Source organism: Bison bison, unplaced genomic scaffold, assembly GCF_000754665.1.
Source record: "Bison bison bison isolate TAMUID 2011002044 unplaced genomic scaffold, Bison_UMD1.0 scf7180017864145, whole genome shotgun sequence".
Taxonomy (NCBI): domain Eukaryota; kingdom Metazoa; phylum Chordata; class Mammalia; order Artiodactyla; family Bovidae; genus Bison; species Bison bison.
Window position 1 is genome coordinate 9,874,612 of NW_011494717.1, and position 21,559 is coordinate 9,896,170.

The 21,559-nt window shown below is 40.0% G+C and overlaps 1 protein-coding gene across 4 annotated transcripts in view; it reads left to right on the top strand.

The window, feature by feature from the left end:
- Positions 1-21,559, top strand: part of BRE (brain and reproductive organ-expressed (TNFRSF1A modulator)) — a 474,306-nt gene that overhangs the window by 260,841 nt on the left and 191,906 nt on the right. For all 4 annotated transcript variants that reach the window (XM_010840665.1, XM_010840664.1, XM_010840666.1 and 1 more), the window contains one exon: positions 8,456-8,565. In XM_010840665.1, coding sequence (XP_010838967.1) covers positions 8,456-8,565 — 110 coding nt within the window. The remainder of the gene's footprint in view (positions 1-8,455; positions 8,566-21,559) is intronic.

Here is a 21,559-nt window from a genome sequence, read left to right on the forward strand (position 1 = left end):
GTCCTTCCAATGAATATTCAGGATTGATTTCCTTTAGGATTGATTGGTTTGATCTCCTTGCAGTCCAAGGGACTCTGAATAGTCTTCTCCAACACTACATTTCAAAAGCGTCAATTCTTCAGCTCTCAGTCTTCTTTATGGTCCAAACTGTCACATCCATACATGACTACTGGAAAAACCATAGATTTAACCATATGGACCTTTGTTGGTAATGTCTCTGCTTTTTTAATACGCTGTCTAGGTTTGTCATAGCTCTTCTTCCAAGGAGCAAATGTCTTTTAATTTCATGACTACAGTCACCATCTGCAGTGATTTTGGAGCCCAGGAAAATAAAGTCTGTCACTGTTTCCATTGTTTCCCCATCTATTTGCCATGAAGTGATGGGACCAGATGCCATGATCTTAGTTTTTTGAATGTTGAGTTTTAAGCCAGCTTTTTCACTCTCCTCTTTCACCTTCAAGAGGCTTTTTAGTTGCTCTTTGCTTTCTGCCATAAGGGTAGTGTCATCAGCATATCTGAGGTTATTGTTTTTCTCCTGGCAATCTTGATTCCAGCTTGTGTTTCATCCAGCCCAGCATTTTGCATGATGTACTCTGCATATGAGTTAAATAAGCAGGGTGACAGTATTTCTTTTGCTTAATGTCTTCTTTTGACTGCATTGCATCTTAGTTGTGGCAGACGGTATCTTCCTTCCATCGTGCAGGATCTTCGTTGTTCTGCACCAACTCTCTAGTTGAGGTGCATAGACTCTCTAGTTGCGACCCTCGGACTCAGTTGCCCTGGAGCATGTGGGATCTTAGTTCCCTCACCAGGGATCGAATCTGTACCCACTTCATTGCAAGATGGAGTCTTAACCCTTGGACCACTGGGGAAGCTCCTTGTTGTCATGTCTTAATGCTGGTAGAATCCAATTCAGATTTTAACTGGGGCTGCTTATACTGATATATAACAGTGAATCTAGAGGACATGTTATTGTAAATCTCCTGTCTCAAGTAATGAGAGGCCACTGCTGAGTCTCCATAAGCTGTCTTGACCACTCTTGAAACTTCTGTTCCCTCCTTTATCTTTATATATCTTTATCCCTTTCTCCAGCTTTAATTTTCCTCCATAGTATTTGTAACATACTATATGTTTTACTTACTTTGTTCCATGCGTGTTAAATGAATGGTAGCATTGTGAGTGTCTCATTCTCTTACTTGAAAAAACTTGACTTGGAAAAACCTAAATTTATGTAATCTGATGACAAATCTATACTGTCAAAATTCTGGGGCCTCTAGAGTACAAACCTCATTTAGTATATTTTAAAATAAGGTTCTGTTTTGGAAAATTTTAATTTGCTTATATCTTTTAAAAAACTCATACCTTTTGTATAATGAGGTGCTTACTCAGACGTAGTTTTTAGTCACCCTAGGAATCATGATTAATCCTGGGTCTTATTTAATATAATTTTAAATACAACTCAAAGTAGTTCTTACTCTGTTTTTGACAGATGGGATAATAGCTTCTTTATAGTCTTTATGTCCACAAACTGGTTTTACTAGTAATGGTTATAGTTTTGTTGTAAAACTTTTAGAAGTGAGAAATGCAGTTGTTTTTTTTTTTTTACAGTCTTCCTGTGTGACATGTGGTTTGTAATATATATATTGTCCAGCTAATATTTTCTGTCAGCAACTAGTTAATTGATGGTTTGATCCTACATACAGGATCAACATATAGGGGCTTGTTTAATGCCTGCTTTCCTCATTTGGAAAATTAGCATATCAAAAAAGTATAGCATAATGATAAATTGTACTTGTGTCTACTTTCATTTCCAAGGCTAATTATTGTCTTTTTTATACCCTTTTGATATTGCAGTGAGCCCCAATGAGAAAAGGTGTATAAATAAACCATTATAACCTAAGCAGAGTGTTAACTTTTATTGGTCAGTATATCCTTCGTTTATGTATGGTTCAGATTTGAGTTTTCTTTGATAAAATCTGAACTAGTTGTAGATTTAAGGCACAGAAGAGATAAATATTGAGAATCTTTGTAACAGAAAGCATTTTCTGTTTAACTCCATCATTTACTTACTCTTACAGTCATTCCTGTGCTAATTCAGTTTTTTTCAACCAATTTGCTATATATTTACTATGTTCCAGACACTGGGGATACAAAAATGAACAGGAAAAACTCCCAGCCTGCAAGGAACTCACCATCTAGTGACTATTCACTGCAAGCCACAGGAAGCCCTTTCTGCTATAACCAAGTGCCATGCCAAATCCACTGATAATTCTCAGCAAAATATCACAGCCATGATTGCCTCGCCATATGCATATCAGTGCCTGACGTGCTTTTGTAAAGGTGTGAGGCAGTATTTTTGTTTCAGCTTTAGCAGATTCGGCATTGCCCCCCACCCCATTTTAGTCTGCTGCAGTTTCAAATGGCGCAGATAGGATGCCCTGAAAATGTATACTTGTACATTTTAAAATTTCCCCTGCTACACTGTTGCCACCCCCTGTTTTCCAAATGCTGCCATTAGTGGTTACAATAATCATCTGTAATGTTAGCTTCTAAGAACCATGGGACAAGAGCTTCTTTTATAATTTCCCAGATGGGAAGGAACACATGTACAAGCCTGTTAGAGCTGCAGAAACTGGAAGCAGCACTGTGTAGATTTGTATTTTTGGAACTCTTTGCGCTTATTTAAGCTCTCAAAGTCAAACTTACGTATCCATTAGAAATCAAATACCAGCTCGGGGGAAACTCATGTGCCACACCGAGGGGAATAAATCATATTAAAGAAGTTCGTAAAAGGAACTCCTAGAAACAGCTATTTTCATACTCAGACTAATGTTTCATGTACTTTTTGCAGGATGCCAGATAATAAATGTTGATTATGTAAACAAGGGTCATCCTGGTTGTTTGGAGGACTGTCTCTGAGCATTTCTGTTCTTTGCTTAAATAGTAGTGAAATGCAAAGTTCAAAAGCAGGAAAGGGAAATAATTATAAGTTATTCATAGGCATATGAAATGAAGCTGCTAATTAAAAGGATTTTTAGTGGCCCCCATTTTTTTCAGTTTTTTTTTTTTTTTTAATTTTAACAGAGTTCTGTGACTTGTAGTCAGAGACCTTTAACAAGGAAACTCAGTTGTTGGGCAAAGGTATCTGAAAGTCAGTTCAATGTTAATTCTTTTTTTATTGTCTCTCTGAAGGTGACTACCCTAACTCCAAAGGGAACTACTTTAGCACTTAGATTATAAAATGAATTTGTCTCTCTGAATGTGAATTTTTTCAAGCTCAGCTTCACCCTTAATTTTAGATATTTTATGAGTTTTAGAATCATATAATTACATAGTTTCTATTTGCTGAGGCTATAAGTATTTTTAAAATTTTCCATCCTTACTTTATAGAAAGGAACATACAAAGTTGGATTCTTTCTCATCTATAAAAGAGTAAAAAGTGATAGATAAACTCAGACTCCCAATCTTGGCTTTCCTTTTAAAACCACTAGTTCTGGGGACTTTGGTTTACTGGGGAGGGGAGGTAGAGGAGAGGACAGGAGCCAGGAACCAGTACTTAGTTACCAGACATCACTGGTGACAGCAACTTTTATAAAATCACTAGGTGTGGAGGAAGAAGGTTAGGAATTAACATTAAATTGTTTATTGATTTATCCATTCAGCAGACACTGAGTGGCTTCTGTGTTCCAGGCACTGCGCTACTTGTTCCTTGTACACACTTCCTCTGTCAGCCCACCTAAGGATATGGTCCAGATATACTTGCATTGCAAATCTGCGTGTAAAAATAAAAGTGTAACAGTGTTAGATGAACAACTAAGAAAACGGTTAAACAACCTCTGAGTTATTAGCCAGATTTAACCCCATAGAATTCTCAATTTTCTTCTGATGTCAGAAGAGCCCCCAAAGTCCGAAGCCAAAAAGAGAAAATATTTATAATACATGGGATAGACAAGGGTTAGTAAATCTAATAAACAATAACAAAAACAACAAAAAAGCCCAAAAACCTTTAAGCAAAATGGGCAAAAGATTTGATAGGAAAGTTTATAGGAGAAATGTAAATAATCTATAAACAAGTGGGAAAAAATGGCCCAGCTTCATTCATTGAATATAAATTGAGGTACAGTTTTCCAGCTATCAGATTGCCAGTGTCAAATGAAAGAGAAACAGCCAGTATCATCTAGTTACTCAAGATGAACGGAAAGGGGCTCTTTCTCATATTGATGCAAATTCATGGGTCCAAATGTGAATTTTAGAAAAACAATCTATTAAAATGTAAAATGTTTATAGCCTTTGACCCAGCAAGCTGAGTTTTAATTATCTCCTAAGAAATAGAAGTCCCACTACTAAAGGGTATTTATCCAAAGATACTTACTGCAGCAATATCAAGTGGCTAAGAACTACAGGCAACCTGAATGTCTGTTGCTAGGGAAATGGTTAAATACAAAATAAATCCATGACGTGAAATATTATGTGACTATTTAGAAAGCCAGTGGTAGAGTCCTGTGTATAATAGGACTCTTATTAGGGAAAACAGAACACACAGTTAAAGAGTTATTTATATGCAAGTGTGTGTATGTTTTTATGATCATAGAAAAAGCTGTTTAAGGCCACATACACGGTTACTGTTGGTTACCTTGAAAAGCAAGGATGGAAATGCCTTTTTAAAACAACAACAACACAAAAAAAAAACTTCTGTATCATTTGAATTGTTACAACAAGCCTGAATTTTGTAATGTAAAATGAAAAAACAATTGCAAAGTTAAAAAAGAGAGGAAGAAAAGAAAGGAGGAAGTGGCCAAAGAGACAAGAGAAGACCCGGAACATATAGTTTCTTAGAAGCAAGAAGGCATATTTTCAGAGGAGAGAGAATTCCATGTCAAATACTGTTTAGAGATTGAGTAAGATGGGGACCGAGAGGCATTTGTTGTCTTTAGTGACTGTCCTGGTAGGAAGTAGGGTCAGAAGGCTACTAGAGTGGGCTAAGGGGAGGTTAAGAAGAGGGGAGGGAGTGAGACAGGGAGTGTGGAGCAGTCTTTCAGCAGCAGTCTATGCAGTGGAGGAGGAGAGATGTCAGAACGCAGGGAACTAAGCAGAGACCAGCATGATTTCTTTTCTTTCTTTTAAAAATTTTTGTATTTAAGATGGGAGAGACTTTCAGTCCTTGTCCCTGTGTATACTTGCCACAGTGGTGCATCCTGTAGACACAGTAGAAGGCAGAGCAAGGAGATCAAAGATGCTTGAGGTAAGCAGGTGAGTGTGAGGACCAGCTTCCGAAGATGCAGGAGAAGCTGGGCTGAGGCCTGTTTAGACCAAAGGAAGGACATGATGTCTGAGATTCCCAAGTATCACAGGCAGTAATTCTTAAAGTCTGGGTTGGGACCCTCCTAGGATGTCTGCTGAGAACTTGTGATCTGATTTAGAAATGTGGGTTGGCTCTTAGCAGTGCCTTAGTGTGAAAAATGTGCAATTCTATTAAGTTTCTTAAAAACTTGTATTTGATTTGGAGCCATTTGTGTGTGTGTGTGAGTCACTCAGTCATGTCCGACTTTTTGCAACCCAGTGGACTCTAGTCCACCATTCTCCATCCATGGGATTCTCCAGGCAAGAATACTGGAGTGGGTTGCCTTTCCCTTCTTCAGGGGATCTTCCTGATTGAACCCGGTCTCCCACATTGAAGGTGGATTCTTCACTGCCTGAGCCAACAGGGAAGCCTTTGTAGCCACTTACCAACCAGAAATAAATTGTTAAGGGTTATTAAAATTTTCTATTCTCAAATTTAAATCACCATGCTATGAGAATTTATTCTAATTTGGTATTTGCTTCAGAAGTCTGCCAAATAGTCAGTGCTTGGCAGTGCTTGTAAAGTACATTCATGTAGTGGTAAGTCCCACAGTTTTAATTCAGAACAATTTAGTATATCACCAGTTTGGCTTCAGTTGATTATGACATTCGATTGTTGCTATTCTTATTTTTTAATTATAAATTACAGTAAGTTTAGCTTTATCATTATCAGTTCAACCTCTCAATGTTTCTTTGTTTTTGTCTTATAATATTCTTATAGTTCAGTTCAGTTCAGTTGCTCAGTTGTGTCCAACTCTTTGCGACCCCATGAATTGCAGCACGCCAGGCCTCCCTGTCCACCAACTCCCGGAGTCAAAGTCATGTCCATCGAGTGGGTGATGCCATCCAGCCATCTCATCCTCTGTTGTCCCCTTCTCCTCCTGCCCCCAATCCCTCCCAGCATCAGAGTCTTTTCCAATGTGTCAACTCTTTGCATCAGGTGGCCTAAGTATTGGAGTTTCAGCTTTAGCATCATTTCTTCCAAAGAACACCCAGGACTGATCTCCTTTAGAATGCACTGGTTGGATCTCCTTGCAGTCCAAGGGACTCTCAAGAGTCTTCTCCAACATCACACTTCAAAAGCACCAATTCTTCAGTGCTCAGCTTTCTTCACAGTCCAACTCTCACATCCATACATTACCACTGGAAAAACCATAGCCTTGACTAGACGGACCTTTGTTGGCAGAGTAATGTCTCTGCTTTTCAATATGCTATCTAGGTTGGTCATAACTTTCCTTCCAAGGAGTAAGCATCATTTAATTTCATGGCTGCAGTCACCATCTGCAGTGATTTTGGAGCCCCAAAAAATAAAGTCTGACACTGTTTCCACTGTTTCCCCATCTATTTCCCATGAAGTGATGGGACGAGGTGCCATGATCTTCGTTATCTGAATGTTGAGCTTTAAGCCAACTTTTTCACTCTCCTCTTTCACTTTCATCAAGAGGTTTTTTAGTTCCTCTTCACTTTCTGCCATAAGGGTGGTGTCATCTGCATATCTGAGGTTATTGATATTTCTCCCGGCAATCTTGATTCCAGCTTGTGCTTCTTCCAGCCCAGCGTTTCTCATGATGTACTCTGCATAGAAGTTAAATAAGCAGGGTGACAATATACAGCCTTGACGTACTCCTTTTCCTGTTTGGAACCAGTCTGTTGTTCCATGTCCAGTTCTAACTGTTGCTTCCTGACCTGCATACAGGTTTCGCAAGAGGCAGGTCAGGTGGTCTGGTATTCCCATCTCTTTCAGAATTTTCCACAGTTTATTGTGATCCACACGGTCAAAGGCTTTGGCATAGTCAATAAAGCAGAAATAGATGTTTTTCTGGAACTCTCTTGCTTTTTCCATGATCCAGCAGATGTTGGCAATTTGATTTCTGGTTCCTCTGCCTTTTCTAAAACCAGATTGAACATCTGGAAGTTCACGGTTCACGTACTGCTAAAGCCTGGCTTGGAGAATTTTGAGCATTACTTTACTAGTGTGTGAGATGAGTGCAATCATGTGGTAGTTTGAGCATTCTTTGGCATTGCCTTTCTTTGGGATTGGAATGAAAACTGACCTTTTCCAGTCCTGTGGCCACTGCTGAGTTGTCCAAATTTGCTGGCATATTGAGCACAGCACTTTCACAGCATCATCATTCAGGATTTGAAATAACTCCACTGGAATTCCATCACCTCCACTAGCTTTGTTCGTAGTGATGCTTTCTAAGGCCCACTTGACTTCACATTCCAGGATGTCTGGCTCTAGGTGAGTGATCACACCATCATGATTATCTGGGTCGTGAAGATCTTTTTTGTATAGTTATTCTGTGTATTCTTGCCACCTCTTCTTACTATCTTCTGCTTCTGTTAGGCCCATACCATTTCTATCCTTTATTGAGCCCATCTTTGCATGAAATGTTCCCTTGGTATCTCTAATTTTCTTGAAGAGATCTCTAGTCTTTCCCATTCTATTGTTTTCCTCTCTTTCTTTGCATTGTATAACTAGACTTTTAAAATACATATGTCTTGTGGTTCACATATGAATCATCCATGATCATTTTGCTTAAGCAGATATGTATGTAACACCCTGCCATTTGCATGTACAGTGGTACACTTCATAGTAATATGTTTCTTGGCAATGTTTACTAAATAACTTACAGTATATTATCAAGATAGATATAATAAAATTCCTAGGGTATTTTAAGATTTTGTTGTTGTCTGGTGATATAAATCATGTTTATAATGCATCTTCTTCCTAGGAAAAGTAAATTTTAAGGCATTTGTATGTATTATATAAATTATAAGACATTATATATCTTGCTAGCTACTGTAACTTCACTACGTTTTCGTCTAATCCTTTATTAACACCAGATTCACTTTTCCCTTCTTGGAATGTGGAAACAACTGAAAGATTGGTGGGGATCTTTTTATTACTATGGTGGAGTTTGATCAGAATGTTTGAAAGCTGTCACTGTTAAAAAGTGACTAGATATGTGGCAAAGCATGTATGGAGTCTCGAAACTTGAATTCAGGTGACCCACACTTCTGGCCTTATTGCTGGCAGACAGTAAGCTGGTCACCAGAAAAATGTTACGAGAGCAAGTACTAATGCCATTGTGTTTTTCACTAACTGTTTAAGGATGTGAATGAAGACCCAGGAGAAGATGTGGCCCTCCTTTCTGTCAGTTTTGAGGACACTGAAGCCACTCAGGTGTACCCTAAGCTGTACTTGTCACCCCGAATTGAACAGTAAGTATCAGTGTCATAATTTTATGTAGCCTGATGATTCTTCTTGTTAATGAGACATGATTGCTACTTCTTTGGCCAGTCTTAAATTCTTAGAATGGTTTCTCTTTATTGACTTTTGTTTTCTTAAAATGAATTGTATTCAACGTTTAGATTCCAGATTAAATACCGACAGTATTTGCCATGGTGATCTTTGGATAAGACTTAGCTCTGCAATTTGTGATGTGAATACTGTGCCTGAGTCCAAAATTGTGACTCCTTATGAATATCCCTGAGTATGTGTGGTTGGGCTTCCCCTGATGGCTCAGTGGTAAAGAATCCGCCTGCCAAGTAGGGTTGGGAAGATCCCCCGGAGAAGGGAATGACAACCCACTCCAGTATTCTTGCCTGGAGAATCCCATGGACAGAGGAGTCTGGTGGGCTACAGTCCATAGGGTTGCAGAGACAGATACAACTGAAGTGACTTGGCATGCATGCACTGGCTAGTGGAGAGAGGGAACCATGCAGACATTGTCGGGGCGGATCTTTCAGCCAGGGGAGAGCATTCCAGACAGCAGGAGGGAGGCTGCTGGGGACTGGGAATCCCAACTCTGGGGCTGGTGCCACTCGTATGAGCTCCTGAAGCACTCCCCTGCATCCCTAGCAGAGTGCACCCTAATAGTTAATGCATGCAGGTTAACCCGTCTGTCTCCCCTCCATTCAGTGACTCTAAGGATTGTGCCCTGCTTGCCAGACTAATAGCTTAGCCCTATGTCCCCTGGCAGTCCATGGGGTTGCAAAGAGTTGGACACAACTGAGCAACCGAACTGAACTGATGTCCCCTAGGGCTTCCCTGGTGGCTCAGTTGGTAAAGAATCTGTCTGCGATGCAGGAGACCCGGGTTCGATCTCTGGGTCAGAAAGCTCCCCTGGAGAAGGGAATGGCAACCCACTCCAGTATTCTTGCTTGGAGAATCCCAAGGACAGAGGAGCCTGGCATGCTATAGTCCTTGGTTTCACAAAAGAGTCAGACGTAACTTAGCGACTAAACAACAACATGTGTGGTTACCTTAAAGAGGACTGCTGAACAGCATCCTACTCAGTTTCTTGTGTATTCATAACTCTTCTCATTGTTTGTAAAAATGTAACCAGTAACCTGACAGTATTAACTTATTCAGAAGTTAGTGAAGGGAATATTAGAGGCAGGTAGCTTAAAAAGATGACATATTTTTTGCATTGAAATAGTTCTGTATCACTTGACACAGCATTCAGACTATGTGGTACCAGTAGTTTGATATTACGTTTGTGTTTTAACTCAGTAACTTTGTTCATCAGTAATGAATCTTATAAGCACTAACCTCACAATGTGCTTATTGTTGGCTAAAATGCTTTAGTAGCTTATTCTACTTCAAAGGAAGTTGAGGTTCATTGAAAATGGATTGTAAGCAGATTTGGTTGGGAACTTCTGACAGGACAGATTTTTCATCAGCAGAGAGAGTTTTTACAGACTCTGCTTGAAATGTATTATTAAAATTCTCTGTAAGTCATCTAGTCAGGGTTGGCTGATTTCTGTCTGAGATGTGGTCACCATCCACATTCGTATACCAAGCTCTTTCACCCCCCCCCCCCCGTCTCCTTAGTTGCTCTTAATTCATGAATCATAAACATACCATCTTACACACTGATAAAAGACATGGCTCTTTATATTCAAATATGGAAGATTATGAGCATTAATAACCCACAGGCATTCTCTCATCTATTTATATACCTCTGACAATACCTGGAACAGGATCTTACAGTAGCAGTCACTCGATGAATATTTTAATTTTTAATTGAAAATACTGAACCATAGCAGTAAGTGGCCAAAGGGTATTGGAGATAATAGTGAAGTGGTAACAGGCAAGGGTTCCGGAGTCAAGCATATGTGATTTAAACCTGGATTCTGTCACTTACCAACGGGCAAAATAGTTAACATCTCTGAATTTGTTGCCTCATCCGTAAAATAGGGATAATCATACCTTTTTCATAGTTTTGTTTTGAGGATTATATTAAATAACTGTTCATAAAGCATTAATTGCAATGCCTGTCACTATAGCAAGTTGGAGCTAGTAATGTTATTATTATTGATAGTGTTTACAGGAGAAGAACGAGTGACTGAGTGAGTGGTTGGTAGGACAGATTGGGGCAGAAAAGGAGAGGATGAGTAACCATGTGAGCAGATACTAGTTCCGGAGTAGCTACTCGGTACATACAGAATGCATTAAACCTAAGAAGGTATTTTGATGATGCGAAAAGAGAGTTGTAAAACAATCACAAGATATAGGTAATAAGAATATTATCAGTTCAGCTGCAGCCAAGAATTTGCCAGCATTTACATTATTTTTCTTTGAAGTGACTGCTCCTAGTTTGCAAGTAAACTTGCTAATAAAATATTTCTCACTCTAAAATCAAAGATATGGTGGGAAAAATTATTAGTAAAGGGTATATTTTAAAAGTGATTTCCTATTTCTAAAATCTAGCTTTCTACACCCCCAACCCCTTTTATGTTAAGAACTGGCCACAGCTTACTTTTCCAGATCAGTTTCCTGTCATTTCTCCCCATGTATCCTGTTTTCCTGTCCTTCAGCTGGACTCCTTCACTTGAAGTTTTCTACATTCACATGTACTCTCTTGCCTCTGTGCCTTTACTAAAACTGTACGTCCATGTAAAATGCCCTTCTCTAATGCTGTCTTTGTGTTGAAATATTATACATTTTCTAAGGCTTTTTTCAAATGCTGTCTACCACCCATTTTCCCTGGGAAAAATTAATCTAGCTTTCCTCTAAGTTCTTACAACACTAAATTTATATCATCACTCTTATAATCTGCACACCATAGATTTAGTTAGTGTTGTGCTTTTCTTTTTTCCATCTTTTATCTATATCGCAAGCAACTCACGGGCAAGGAGCAAGTCTTTTCATTCCTTTAATGCTTTTACAAATGCAGTGCAGGGTAAATAATATCAAATAATAGTAAGTAATTGACAGTGTTCTAGGGCAGTAAGTAATTTTCACAAGAAAATGTGAAAATGCATCATTGAGAGGTTGTACGTTTTTACTGTTTGATACAAGTTCCCTTAATAGAACTGCATGTGTAATACCAAAGAAAACGATTAAACGTTCTTATACCCTTGAGTAAAAGTTGTAAAAATGAGCTTTTAGAGAAAGTTAAAATGGAAAGTGGTCAAATTGTGGTATGATCTTCTAAGGGCTTACATAGTTGTTAAAGTTATTCATATCTTTGGCCTGACTCTTACAGAGATCAGAGCATAGAAAAGAAGTAATGTCATTTCACTAAGGTCAAAGTCATAGGATAGATTTTAGGAACTGAGAGAAGAGCGGTTGCCACTATCTTTGATATTGTGTTAAGCTCTCGTTTCTGTGTTTCATACAATCCGTCAACTTTTAACTGTTGAGGCATTGATTATAGAGTCAGACTTGGAGAGTTCTTTCAGGAGTCATGGGAAAAGCATCCTACGTGGACCCGCCCGAAGCCAATGCCAGACGCTTGCCCTAGCTCAGGCTTGCACACTTTTTGGCTTCTGCTATGGCTCTTTCGAGGAAGTCCCAAGTCCCATGCACTGTATTTGACAGGCAGAAGCCCTGGAGATCGACAGCCTGATCCACAGTAGGTAAAAATTGATAAAAGACTTTTCATGGCATAGAAAGCTGTCTTGAGCCTGGGAAATACCCTGTTTTAGTCTGGCTGATGTAGTGTCTCTGCCCCAGCTAGTCCATGCAGTAGGCAAGGGCACTGTGCTCACATTAACTAGTCTCAAAAGTAGGAAAAGGCTACTCTGGGGTCTTGTCATCACATATAGGAAGGGGGATAAATTTACTTTACCCTAAAGATTTCTAGGGATATGGATACCAAATGTCCCCGAATTAGAGGCTCCCACAAAAGAGAACATCTGTCAGAGACACTGGGTAGAAAACTCCCAAGTGTATTATAATTTATGAAGCCCTGCAATGCGGTCTCACTTCAGAAATCTGTCCTGGAATGGTTGTCCGGTGTTTCTAGCAGTGCCGGGACGCATGGCTGACTGAACGCCTGTATAGTGTTTAGATGCTTGTTGTTTCCTGTCTCTCGCTGTGTTATGTATATGGCTTGCAGAGTAAAAGGTTCTGAGGACTTTGTGTTCTTATCCAGCAAGGGACTTTGATAAAATGCACATGTTTCTGGGTCCATACATTTGTTTTCAAAGGAACCCAAGCCAGTCAGTTGAATTAGACACTAAGTAATGTTCATTAAAAAAAAAAAACAAACAATGGTGAGGTATGCAAGAAAAGCTAATGGTCAGTTATGTAAAGTAGATTTTGGTTGAATAACAGGAGAAGTGGGGTGAAAAACTGGATTCCAAACCAGTTGCCTTTTTTTCCTGGCAGGAAAGCTGGAATCGTAGGGTTACGTCATCAGAGCTGGCACGAATCCTTCCTTGCCTGCACCTCCGCCCCAGACTGTGGCAGTTCCAGCGGTGACACCAGAGGTCAAATGGCAGCAGAGGCTGCACAGTTCTCTTCCCCAGAAGGTGTGGGCCTGTCCTTGGCTGCAGCCGGTTAGTGGGAGTGGTTTGAAGAAAACCAGCTCGTCACTCCCTGTGCTGTTCCCACTCCATGCATAAAAAGAGGACTTCAGCCCCTGAGGCGGACCAGGTGGCATCTTTCACAAGTACAGAATTTGTTTTTAGAACTTTGTGTTGTTGAGTTACAGTCCCGCCTTGGAAATAAATACTCAAAGCTTACCAGCCCACAGACATTCACCATTAGTGAGGCCTGTGTGCCTGCGAATATCCATGCATGCCTTCTTTCAAGCAACAAAAACACATTGAAAAGTGACCCAGTATAAGGTCCTTTACTAGATGCTTCAGAGAATGTCAAGAAAAATGAGATATGGCTTATGCCCTTAGTTTGCATATAATCAGTAAGGGAGATCAGAACAAATATGGCAAGTTCCAACTTGTGTGTAGAAATAGCACAATAAGACTTGGCATGAGAAGCCCTCTGTTCCTCCACTTGCTAACTGGCAGTCTTGCTCAAGATACTTTAACCTTTTTGAGCCTCATTTCATCTTCTGTAAAGGGAGATAAATCTTGAGCTTCGGTTTCATCCACTCCAAGGGGATATGGAAGTGCCTACAGTAGTGTTTGACTCATGGTTGATGTTCTGTTAGTGCTTCTCTAGTTATATAAACACCCAAGAAAAGATATTAACTACTGAAAGACTTCAGGGAAAGAGAAGGAGATCAGTTCCAATCAACTTGTTGAGGAGGGGACTTTGGAAAACTTTGGAAAATATGGCTCTGCCAATGTGACGTGGCTTTTCTAGAGATTAGATATGGTAATACTGTAGCAATAAAAATATATTTGTTTAGTGTTTTGAAATGTTCAAGTTGCTTTACAATTTACCATCCCATCTAATCTTCATGGTAATATTCCTGGCTTGCATTTTTTTAAATTGACGTATAGTTGATTTACAATGTTGTGTTAATTTCTGCTATACAGCAAAGAGACACACTTAAACACACACACATTCTTTTTTGTATTCTATTGTGTTTTACCATAGGATATTAAATATAGTTCCCTGTGCTATACAGTAGGACCTTGTTTTTTTCATCCATTCTATGTACAGTAGCTTCTATCTGCTAACCCCAGCTTCCCACTCCATCCCCCCAGCCTCTTCCCCTTTGGCTACCACAAGGCTGTTCTCTGTGTCCATGAATCTGTTTCTGTTTCATAGATAGTTTCATTTGTGTCGTACTTTAGATTCCACATGTCAGAGTTATCATATGGTATTTGTTTTTCTCTTTCTGGCTTCATTTAGTGTGGTAGTCTCTAGTTGCAGCCATGTTGCTGCAAATGGCATTATTTCATTCTTTTCATAGCTGAGTAGTGCTCCATTGTATACGTGTACCATGTCTTCTTTATCCATTCATCAGTAGATGGACGTTTAGGTTGCTTCCAGGTCTTGGCTACTGTGAATAGTCTAGCATGAGTTTCATAATACATCTTTTCCCCTCTAAAAGCTGGATTTCTTAGATCCTTCCTGGTATCCTTCACTGTCTTTACTTCCTTTCCAAACACTTTAAATTATGCTAAATTATGTTTCCCGTGATTCCACCCTAGGCCTCTTTCATGGCCTCACCTCTTTGTGGACGACCCCCAAATCCCCATTTCGAATCCCAGCTTTCCTCCCTGTCTACAGGTCTGCTTTTCTAGCCATTTGATAGATTTTGTGTCTGTGTGTTCAGCTGACACCTCAAATTCAAAGTGTCTGAAATGAAACTCATCATTCCTCGAGTAGATGTTTCTGCTTTGCAGCCTTCTTTCTGTTCACAGCGCTCTCATGGTCTTCAGTGCCCAGTGCTGTATCTCAAGATCAATAGTCAGCCCATTGTTTTATGCTAGAAACCCTCTCTCCACAGTGTCTTTATTTTTGTCACTCTTCCTGTCATTTTAGTTCAGGTCTTCAATTGCCACATCTCCTGATAGCCTTTTAACTTTCCCTGCTATTTCAGTTTATTTAGCACAAAACTCTCCTGTCTTCTTAAAGTAAGTTCTAGTCATATCATGTCCTTTCCTTGCTCCATCCACACCACCAGTGCCTCCCTGTTACCAACTGAATTAAGCACATCTCTCTCATCATCCAGAGTATTCTCTCTTTTAATCCCATCTGATCTTTCTACCCTGATCTGGCCTCTATGTATTTCCTGTTGTTCAGCCAAACTGGTTTTTTGTGTGTGATTTCCTGTGAACACAGTTTTTATTTTTTTCATTGTTATACCTTACTACTTCTTATACTTGAACGTTAAATTTATTTCCCTCTCCTGTAGGGTCTGTCCTCTTAGGCCTTCTCCCTCACCACCTCCTTTGTGGCGCATTCGTGACCACCACCGTCTGTGTCCCAACATGACTGTACTCTCCCCTATTTGTGCCTCTGTTGTCATATTGTTTCCCTGAACTATAAACTCCTTATGGGTGGGCTTCTTCTTCCAACAGTTGTGGCCTGGCGAGCCACAGCCTACCTCCTGCCAAGCTGGCCCTGCCCTTAGTCCCCACGTGAGCTCAACCACAACCCCCACTGATTAGACTCCCTGTGGGGGCAGAAAGCTCTGAACTCCTTATATCCTGTGCCTGCGAATGCAAGTGGTTTCCATCATTGGTTTCCATCTTGGTGTACTTTGTGACCAGCCAGCAGGCTTTTTCCCCTTGTGGAACCTGGCTTTGTTTGGAGAGGTGGAATTTATTTTGTAGAGGGGCTTATCAGCTGAATCCTGGAAGTGGTGCATATGCTTGTGATCACATATAATATATACAGTATGAAGTGTTAGTCGCTCAGTTGTGCCTGACTTTGCGACCCCATGGACTGCAGCCCACCAGGCTCCTCTGTCCATGGGATTTTCCAGGCAAGGATACTAGAGTGGGTTGTCATTTCCTTCTCTAGGGGATCTTCCCAACCCAGGGATTGAACCCAGGTCTCCTGCACTGCAGGCAGATTCTTTACCATCTGAGCCACAAGGGAAGCCCATGTGATCGCATATGACCTGTCAACTCCTCCTCCTGTGGCCTCTCCAGCCTCCCCTTTCCCTGTCTTTTCCCCATGGTGTGCCTAGCCACAGACATAATCACTGTGAATATTTGGCTGGCCTGTAATCCACAAAGGCTGGGATAAACTGAAATTTGACCAAAGAGACTAGAGAAAGAGGGGATGAAGAGAACTGAATATTAATACTTAGGGGTGAGAGTCAGTGAGATTGTGGATATTAAATTCAGATAAACCAGATAAAATAAGTTAAAAGCAGTAAGCTAATTCAGTATTTTGTGAGTTTTATTTAAATTTGATACTGAATACAACATCTTAACAGGATGGGAAATTTTCATTTTAGATGCTAAAAAGATTTTTTAGAATAATTGAGGAGGCGTGAGATTAAACACAAATAGATTTAAAAGAAATCTTGCCCTTTAACTTTTAAAACTGCATCAGTTGTCTCAAGAAATGGACCCCAAATCTCTTGGGGTGATTGTGTGTCAGGATTTAAGTAATAGAACATCATAGTAAACATGGTTTAATTTAGCTTTACTTATGTTTACTTGAGTCACAGAGATAATCCTGTAATAAATATTGTGCTGCTGGAGATTTTTTTTTTACCTTTGATAAATACATCGTCCTGAGTATGCTAAGACAACCAGCTGTCAGAAGATGCATATTTGGTTTTAGTGGAGCAAGCTATCTTCGCCTCTGGGGACTTGAGATGTTCGTTTTACTAGTCTGGGAGCAGGGCCAGAAGGGTTCTTCGTGACTTAGAATGGAATTCTGAAGAGTAAGTTCAGCAAGTTTTCATTAGCAAGTTTGGCCTTTTGTCTTGCTGGTGCCTCCCAAAAGATCAAGGGCTCAGCCTGCACTTTGAAACATTACAAAAAAGAACCAGAACAGAATTTAGTTCTGGAAGAAAAATCAATCAGTCCCCAAATAACCGTATTTTTTGAAACATTCTGGTGCAGAACTCCTACCTCCCCAGCCACCCAAGCTAGTGATAGATTAATGTTTTTAATCTAGCTTTCTTTTCAGGCAAACAGTAGACTTTCAGAAAGAAGATGTATATAAGTCTGTGATAGCTTAAATCTCACTGGTACATGGTTCTTAAACTCGTTTGACCTTTAAGCTCTTAGATTTGTTTTGTGTCTTTGGGCAGTTCTCAGCCTTGCTTCTTTTAAATGCTTTTCTCTTCTCTATAGTGTAATGATTAACTTACATTCTTACAACTTAGCTTGATATCTTTAAACTATAAGATATAATGTGTCCTCACTTAAGAGTGAGTGAAGCCCCTTAGTCATATCCGACTCTTTGTGACCCCGTGGGCTATAGCCCACCAGGCTCCTCCGTCCATGGGATTCTCCAGGCAAGAATACTGGAGTGGGTTGCCATTTCCTTCTCCAGGGGATCTTCCCAACCCAGGGATCGAACTCAGGTCTCCCTCATTGCAGGCAGATGCCTTAACCTCTGAGCCACCAGGGAAGCCCTGCTCACTTAAGAGCTGAGGCCAAGCACCTTTCAATTAAATAGCTCAAAGATTTTGTGCCGAGTTTTTTCTGTAATGAAAATGAGAAGTTTATGATTTTCGATTTAAATGTATATATCTCAACAGTGAAGCTCTGAGCACTGATCATTACATATAGCCAGTGTTCATTTATATTTCACAAGTAGGAAAATCTTCCTCAATGAAAGGTCTGAGATAAACAGTGGATAGTTCTTGAAAACATTAAGCTGTTTTCAAGAGGCAGGAGCAGAGAAATTACAAAGCAGAAGAGAAAATGGTCTAGAATGTTCCAGAACTGATGGAAGACACCAAATAAAGGAAATACAAGGAATCTCAATAGCCTAAATAAAACAAAATTGACATCTATACACATCATCTGAATAGCAAAGATGTAAAGTATCTGAAATAGACACATCATGTGTAAAGGAATAGCAGACTGACACAGACCTCTTTGAAAATCTTGGAGAGCCATGGACTTTATCCAGGGAAATATACAGGTGCAAAAAGTTCAAATGCAGTTTTGAGAATACCACACGTGCCCCTAAAATCAATTCATAAGCTTTGTTTAAGAATCATTGTTCTTGGTTTCATTTCTGCATTGTTAATTACCTTCTACAGTATCTCATGCTGGAACAATCACTGAAGCTTTGAATTTAATATCTAGAGTGTAAGTCATCATCTAACATTACCCATTTCCTCTTCCTGATAATCTGCTTTTTTTCTATGTTCTTATTTTCAGTAATGATTCAACTATCCTTCTACTGACCTTAGCCATGAAACCTAGGCATCCTATTTTTGACCTTCCTCCCGCCATTGTTTCCTGAACTTAAAAGCTAAGTTCATTCTCTTGTCTCATAAGTGATCACTCACCAGTTTTATCCAACTCGTTACTTTTCCTTGTATCTCCCAGGCATATTCCTTTTTAAAAAAGAACTATCTATTCTACTTTATGCTCAAGTTCCAGCATTTTTTCTTTCATACTGTCTTGAAGTCTGAACTCCTCCAAGACTGTTTCTTCTTATCCCATTGTTTCAGCTACTTTACCCTTTAATCCTTTTGGTCAAGAACTGAGTGGAAGTACAATAGAAACCCGTGTGTAAAAAAGGTGGCATGAAGATATGAAAAAGTTGATCATCGGTGCTATGAGGCACTCATCCTCATTCTTTTCAAGTGTGAGGACCTGTTTTTAATGTTGAAACCTTTTACACAAGGTTGACTACAAAAAGTCAACACAAGAAAATTTTAGTATGATGGAATTGTTCTGTATCACGATGGTGGTAATAGATATACAACTCTATGCATTTATCAAAGCTCAAAGAACTGTGTGTCACAAAGAGTGAATTTTACTGTGGGTAAAAAATAAACTTAAAAAACATTTCACAGACTTGAATAGAAAATAGTAGTACTTTTTAGCATTTCACGTTATTGCTGCTAAGTCACTTCAGTCGTGTCCGACTCTGTGCGATCCCATAGACAGCAGCCCACCAGGCTCCCCTGTCCCTGGGATTTTCCAGGCAAGAACACTGGAGTGGGTTGCCATTTCCTTCTCCAATGCATGAAAGTGAAAAGTGAAAGTGAAGTCGCTCAGTCGTATCCGACTCTTAGTGACCCTATGGACTGCAGCCTACCAGGCTCCTCCATCCATGGGATTTTCCAGACAAGAGTACTGGAGTGGGGTGCTATTCACGTTATTAGTGATGAATTCAATGCCTTTTCAGTGAACTTACATTTTATTAATCATAATAGGTTATATATTGGAAATAGGTTATATTTAGGTTGTATAACAATAGGTTATATAAATTGGAAATGGATATATATACACATACACACACACACACACTTGTATGTGCTGTATATTTGTGGATAATATATGTATATAGGTATGTGTATGCATATATGTATCAGTTCAGTTTAGTTGCTCAGTCATGTCCGACTCTTTGGGACCCCATGAACTGCAGCACGCCAGGCTTCCCTGACCTTCACCAAGTCCCAGAGCTTGCTCAAACTCATGTCCATTGAGTAGGTGATGCCATCCAACCATCTCATCCTCTGTTGTCCCCTTCTTCTCCCACCTTCAATCTTTCTCAGCATCAGGGTCTTTTCCAGTGAGTCAGTTCTTTGCATCAGGTGGCCAAAGTATTGGAACTTAAGCTTCCAATGAATATTCAGGGTGGATTTCCTTTCGGATTGACTGGTGTGATCTCCTTGCTGTCCAAGGGACTCTCAAGAGTCTTCTCCAACACCACAGTTCAAAAGCATCAATTCTTCAGCACTCAGCCTTCTTTATGGTCCAGCTCTCACATCTATACATGACTACTGGAAGAACCATAGCTTTGACTAGATGGACCTTTGTCAGTAAAGTAATGTCTGTGTTTTTCAATATGCTATCTAGGTTTGTCATAGCTTTTCTTCCAAGGAGTGAGCATTTTTTAGTATGTATATGTATATATACATTTGTGTATATATACATACATATACATATTTTTTTATATGTGATACCACACACAGCATTTACATAGCATTTAATTGGAATTCAGATGCTTCAGTTCAGTTTAGTTCAGTTCAGTCGCTCAGTCGTGTCCGACTCTTTGCGACCCCATGAATCGCAGCATGCCAGGCCTCCCTGTCCATCACCAACTCCTGGAGTTCACCCAGGCTCACTTCCATCAAGTCAGTGATGCCATCCAGCCATCTCATCCTCTGTCGTCCCCTTCTCCTCCTGCCCCCAATCCCTCGCAGCATCAGAGTCTTTTCCAATGAGTCAACTCTTCGCATGAGGTGGCCAAAGTATTGGAGTTTCAGCTTTAGCATCATTCCTTCCAAAGAAATCCCAAGGCTGATCTCCTTCAGAATGGACTGGTTGGATTTCCTTGCAGTCCAAGGGACTCTCAAGAGTCTTCTCCAACACCACAGTTCAAAAGCATCAATTCTTCAGCGCTCAGCCTTCTTCACAATCTAACTGTCACATCCATACATGACCACAGGGAAAACCATAGCCTTTACTAGAGGAACCTTTGTTGGCAAAGTAATGTCTCTGCTTTTCAATATGCTATCTAGGTTGGTCATAACTTTCCTTCCAAGGAGTAAGCGTCTTTTAATTTCATGGCTGCAGTCACCATCTACAGTGATTTTGGAGCCCAGAAAAATAAAGTCTGACACTGTTTCCACTGTTTCCCCATCTATTTCCCATGAAGTGATGGGACCGGATGCCATGATCTTCGTTTTCTGAATGTTGAGCTTTAAGCCAACTTTTTCACTCTCCGCTTTCACTTTCATTAAGAGGCTTTTTAGTTCCTTTTCACTTTCTGCCGTAAGGGTGGTGTCATCTGCATCTCTGAGGTTATTGATATTTCTCCCGGCAATCTTGATTCCAGCTTGTGCTTCTTCCAGTCCAGCGTTTCTCATGATGTACTCTGCATATAGGTTAAATAAGCAGGGTGACAATATACAGCCTTGACGTACTCCTTTTCCTATTTGGAACCAGTCTGTTGTTCCATGTCCAGTTCTAACTGTTGCTTCCTGACCTGCATACAAATTTCTCAAGAGGCAGATCAGGTGGTCTGGTATTCCCATCTCTTTCAGAATTTTCTACAGTTTATTGTGATCCACACGGTCAAAGGCTTTGGCATAGTCAGTAAAGCAGAAATAGATGTTTTTCTGGAACTCTCTTGCTTTTTCCATGATCCAGCAGATGTTGGCAATTTGATCTCTGGTTCCTCTGCTTTTCTAAAACCAGCTTGAACATCAGGAAGTTCACGGTTCACATATTGCTGAAGCCTGGCTTGGAGAATTTTGAGCATTACTTTACTAGTGTGTGAGATGAGTGCAATCATGTGGTAGTTTGAGCATTCTTTGGCATTGCCTTTCTTTGGGATTGGAATGAAAACTGACCTTTTCCAGTCCTGTGGCCACTGCTGAGTTGTCCAAATTTGCTGGCATATTGAGTA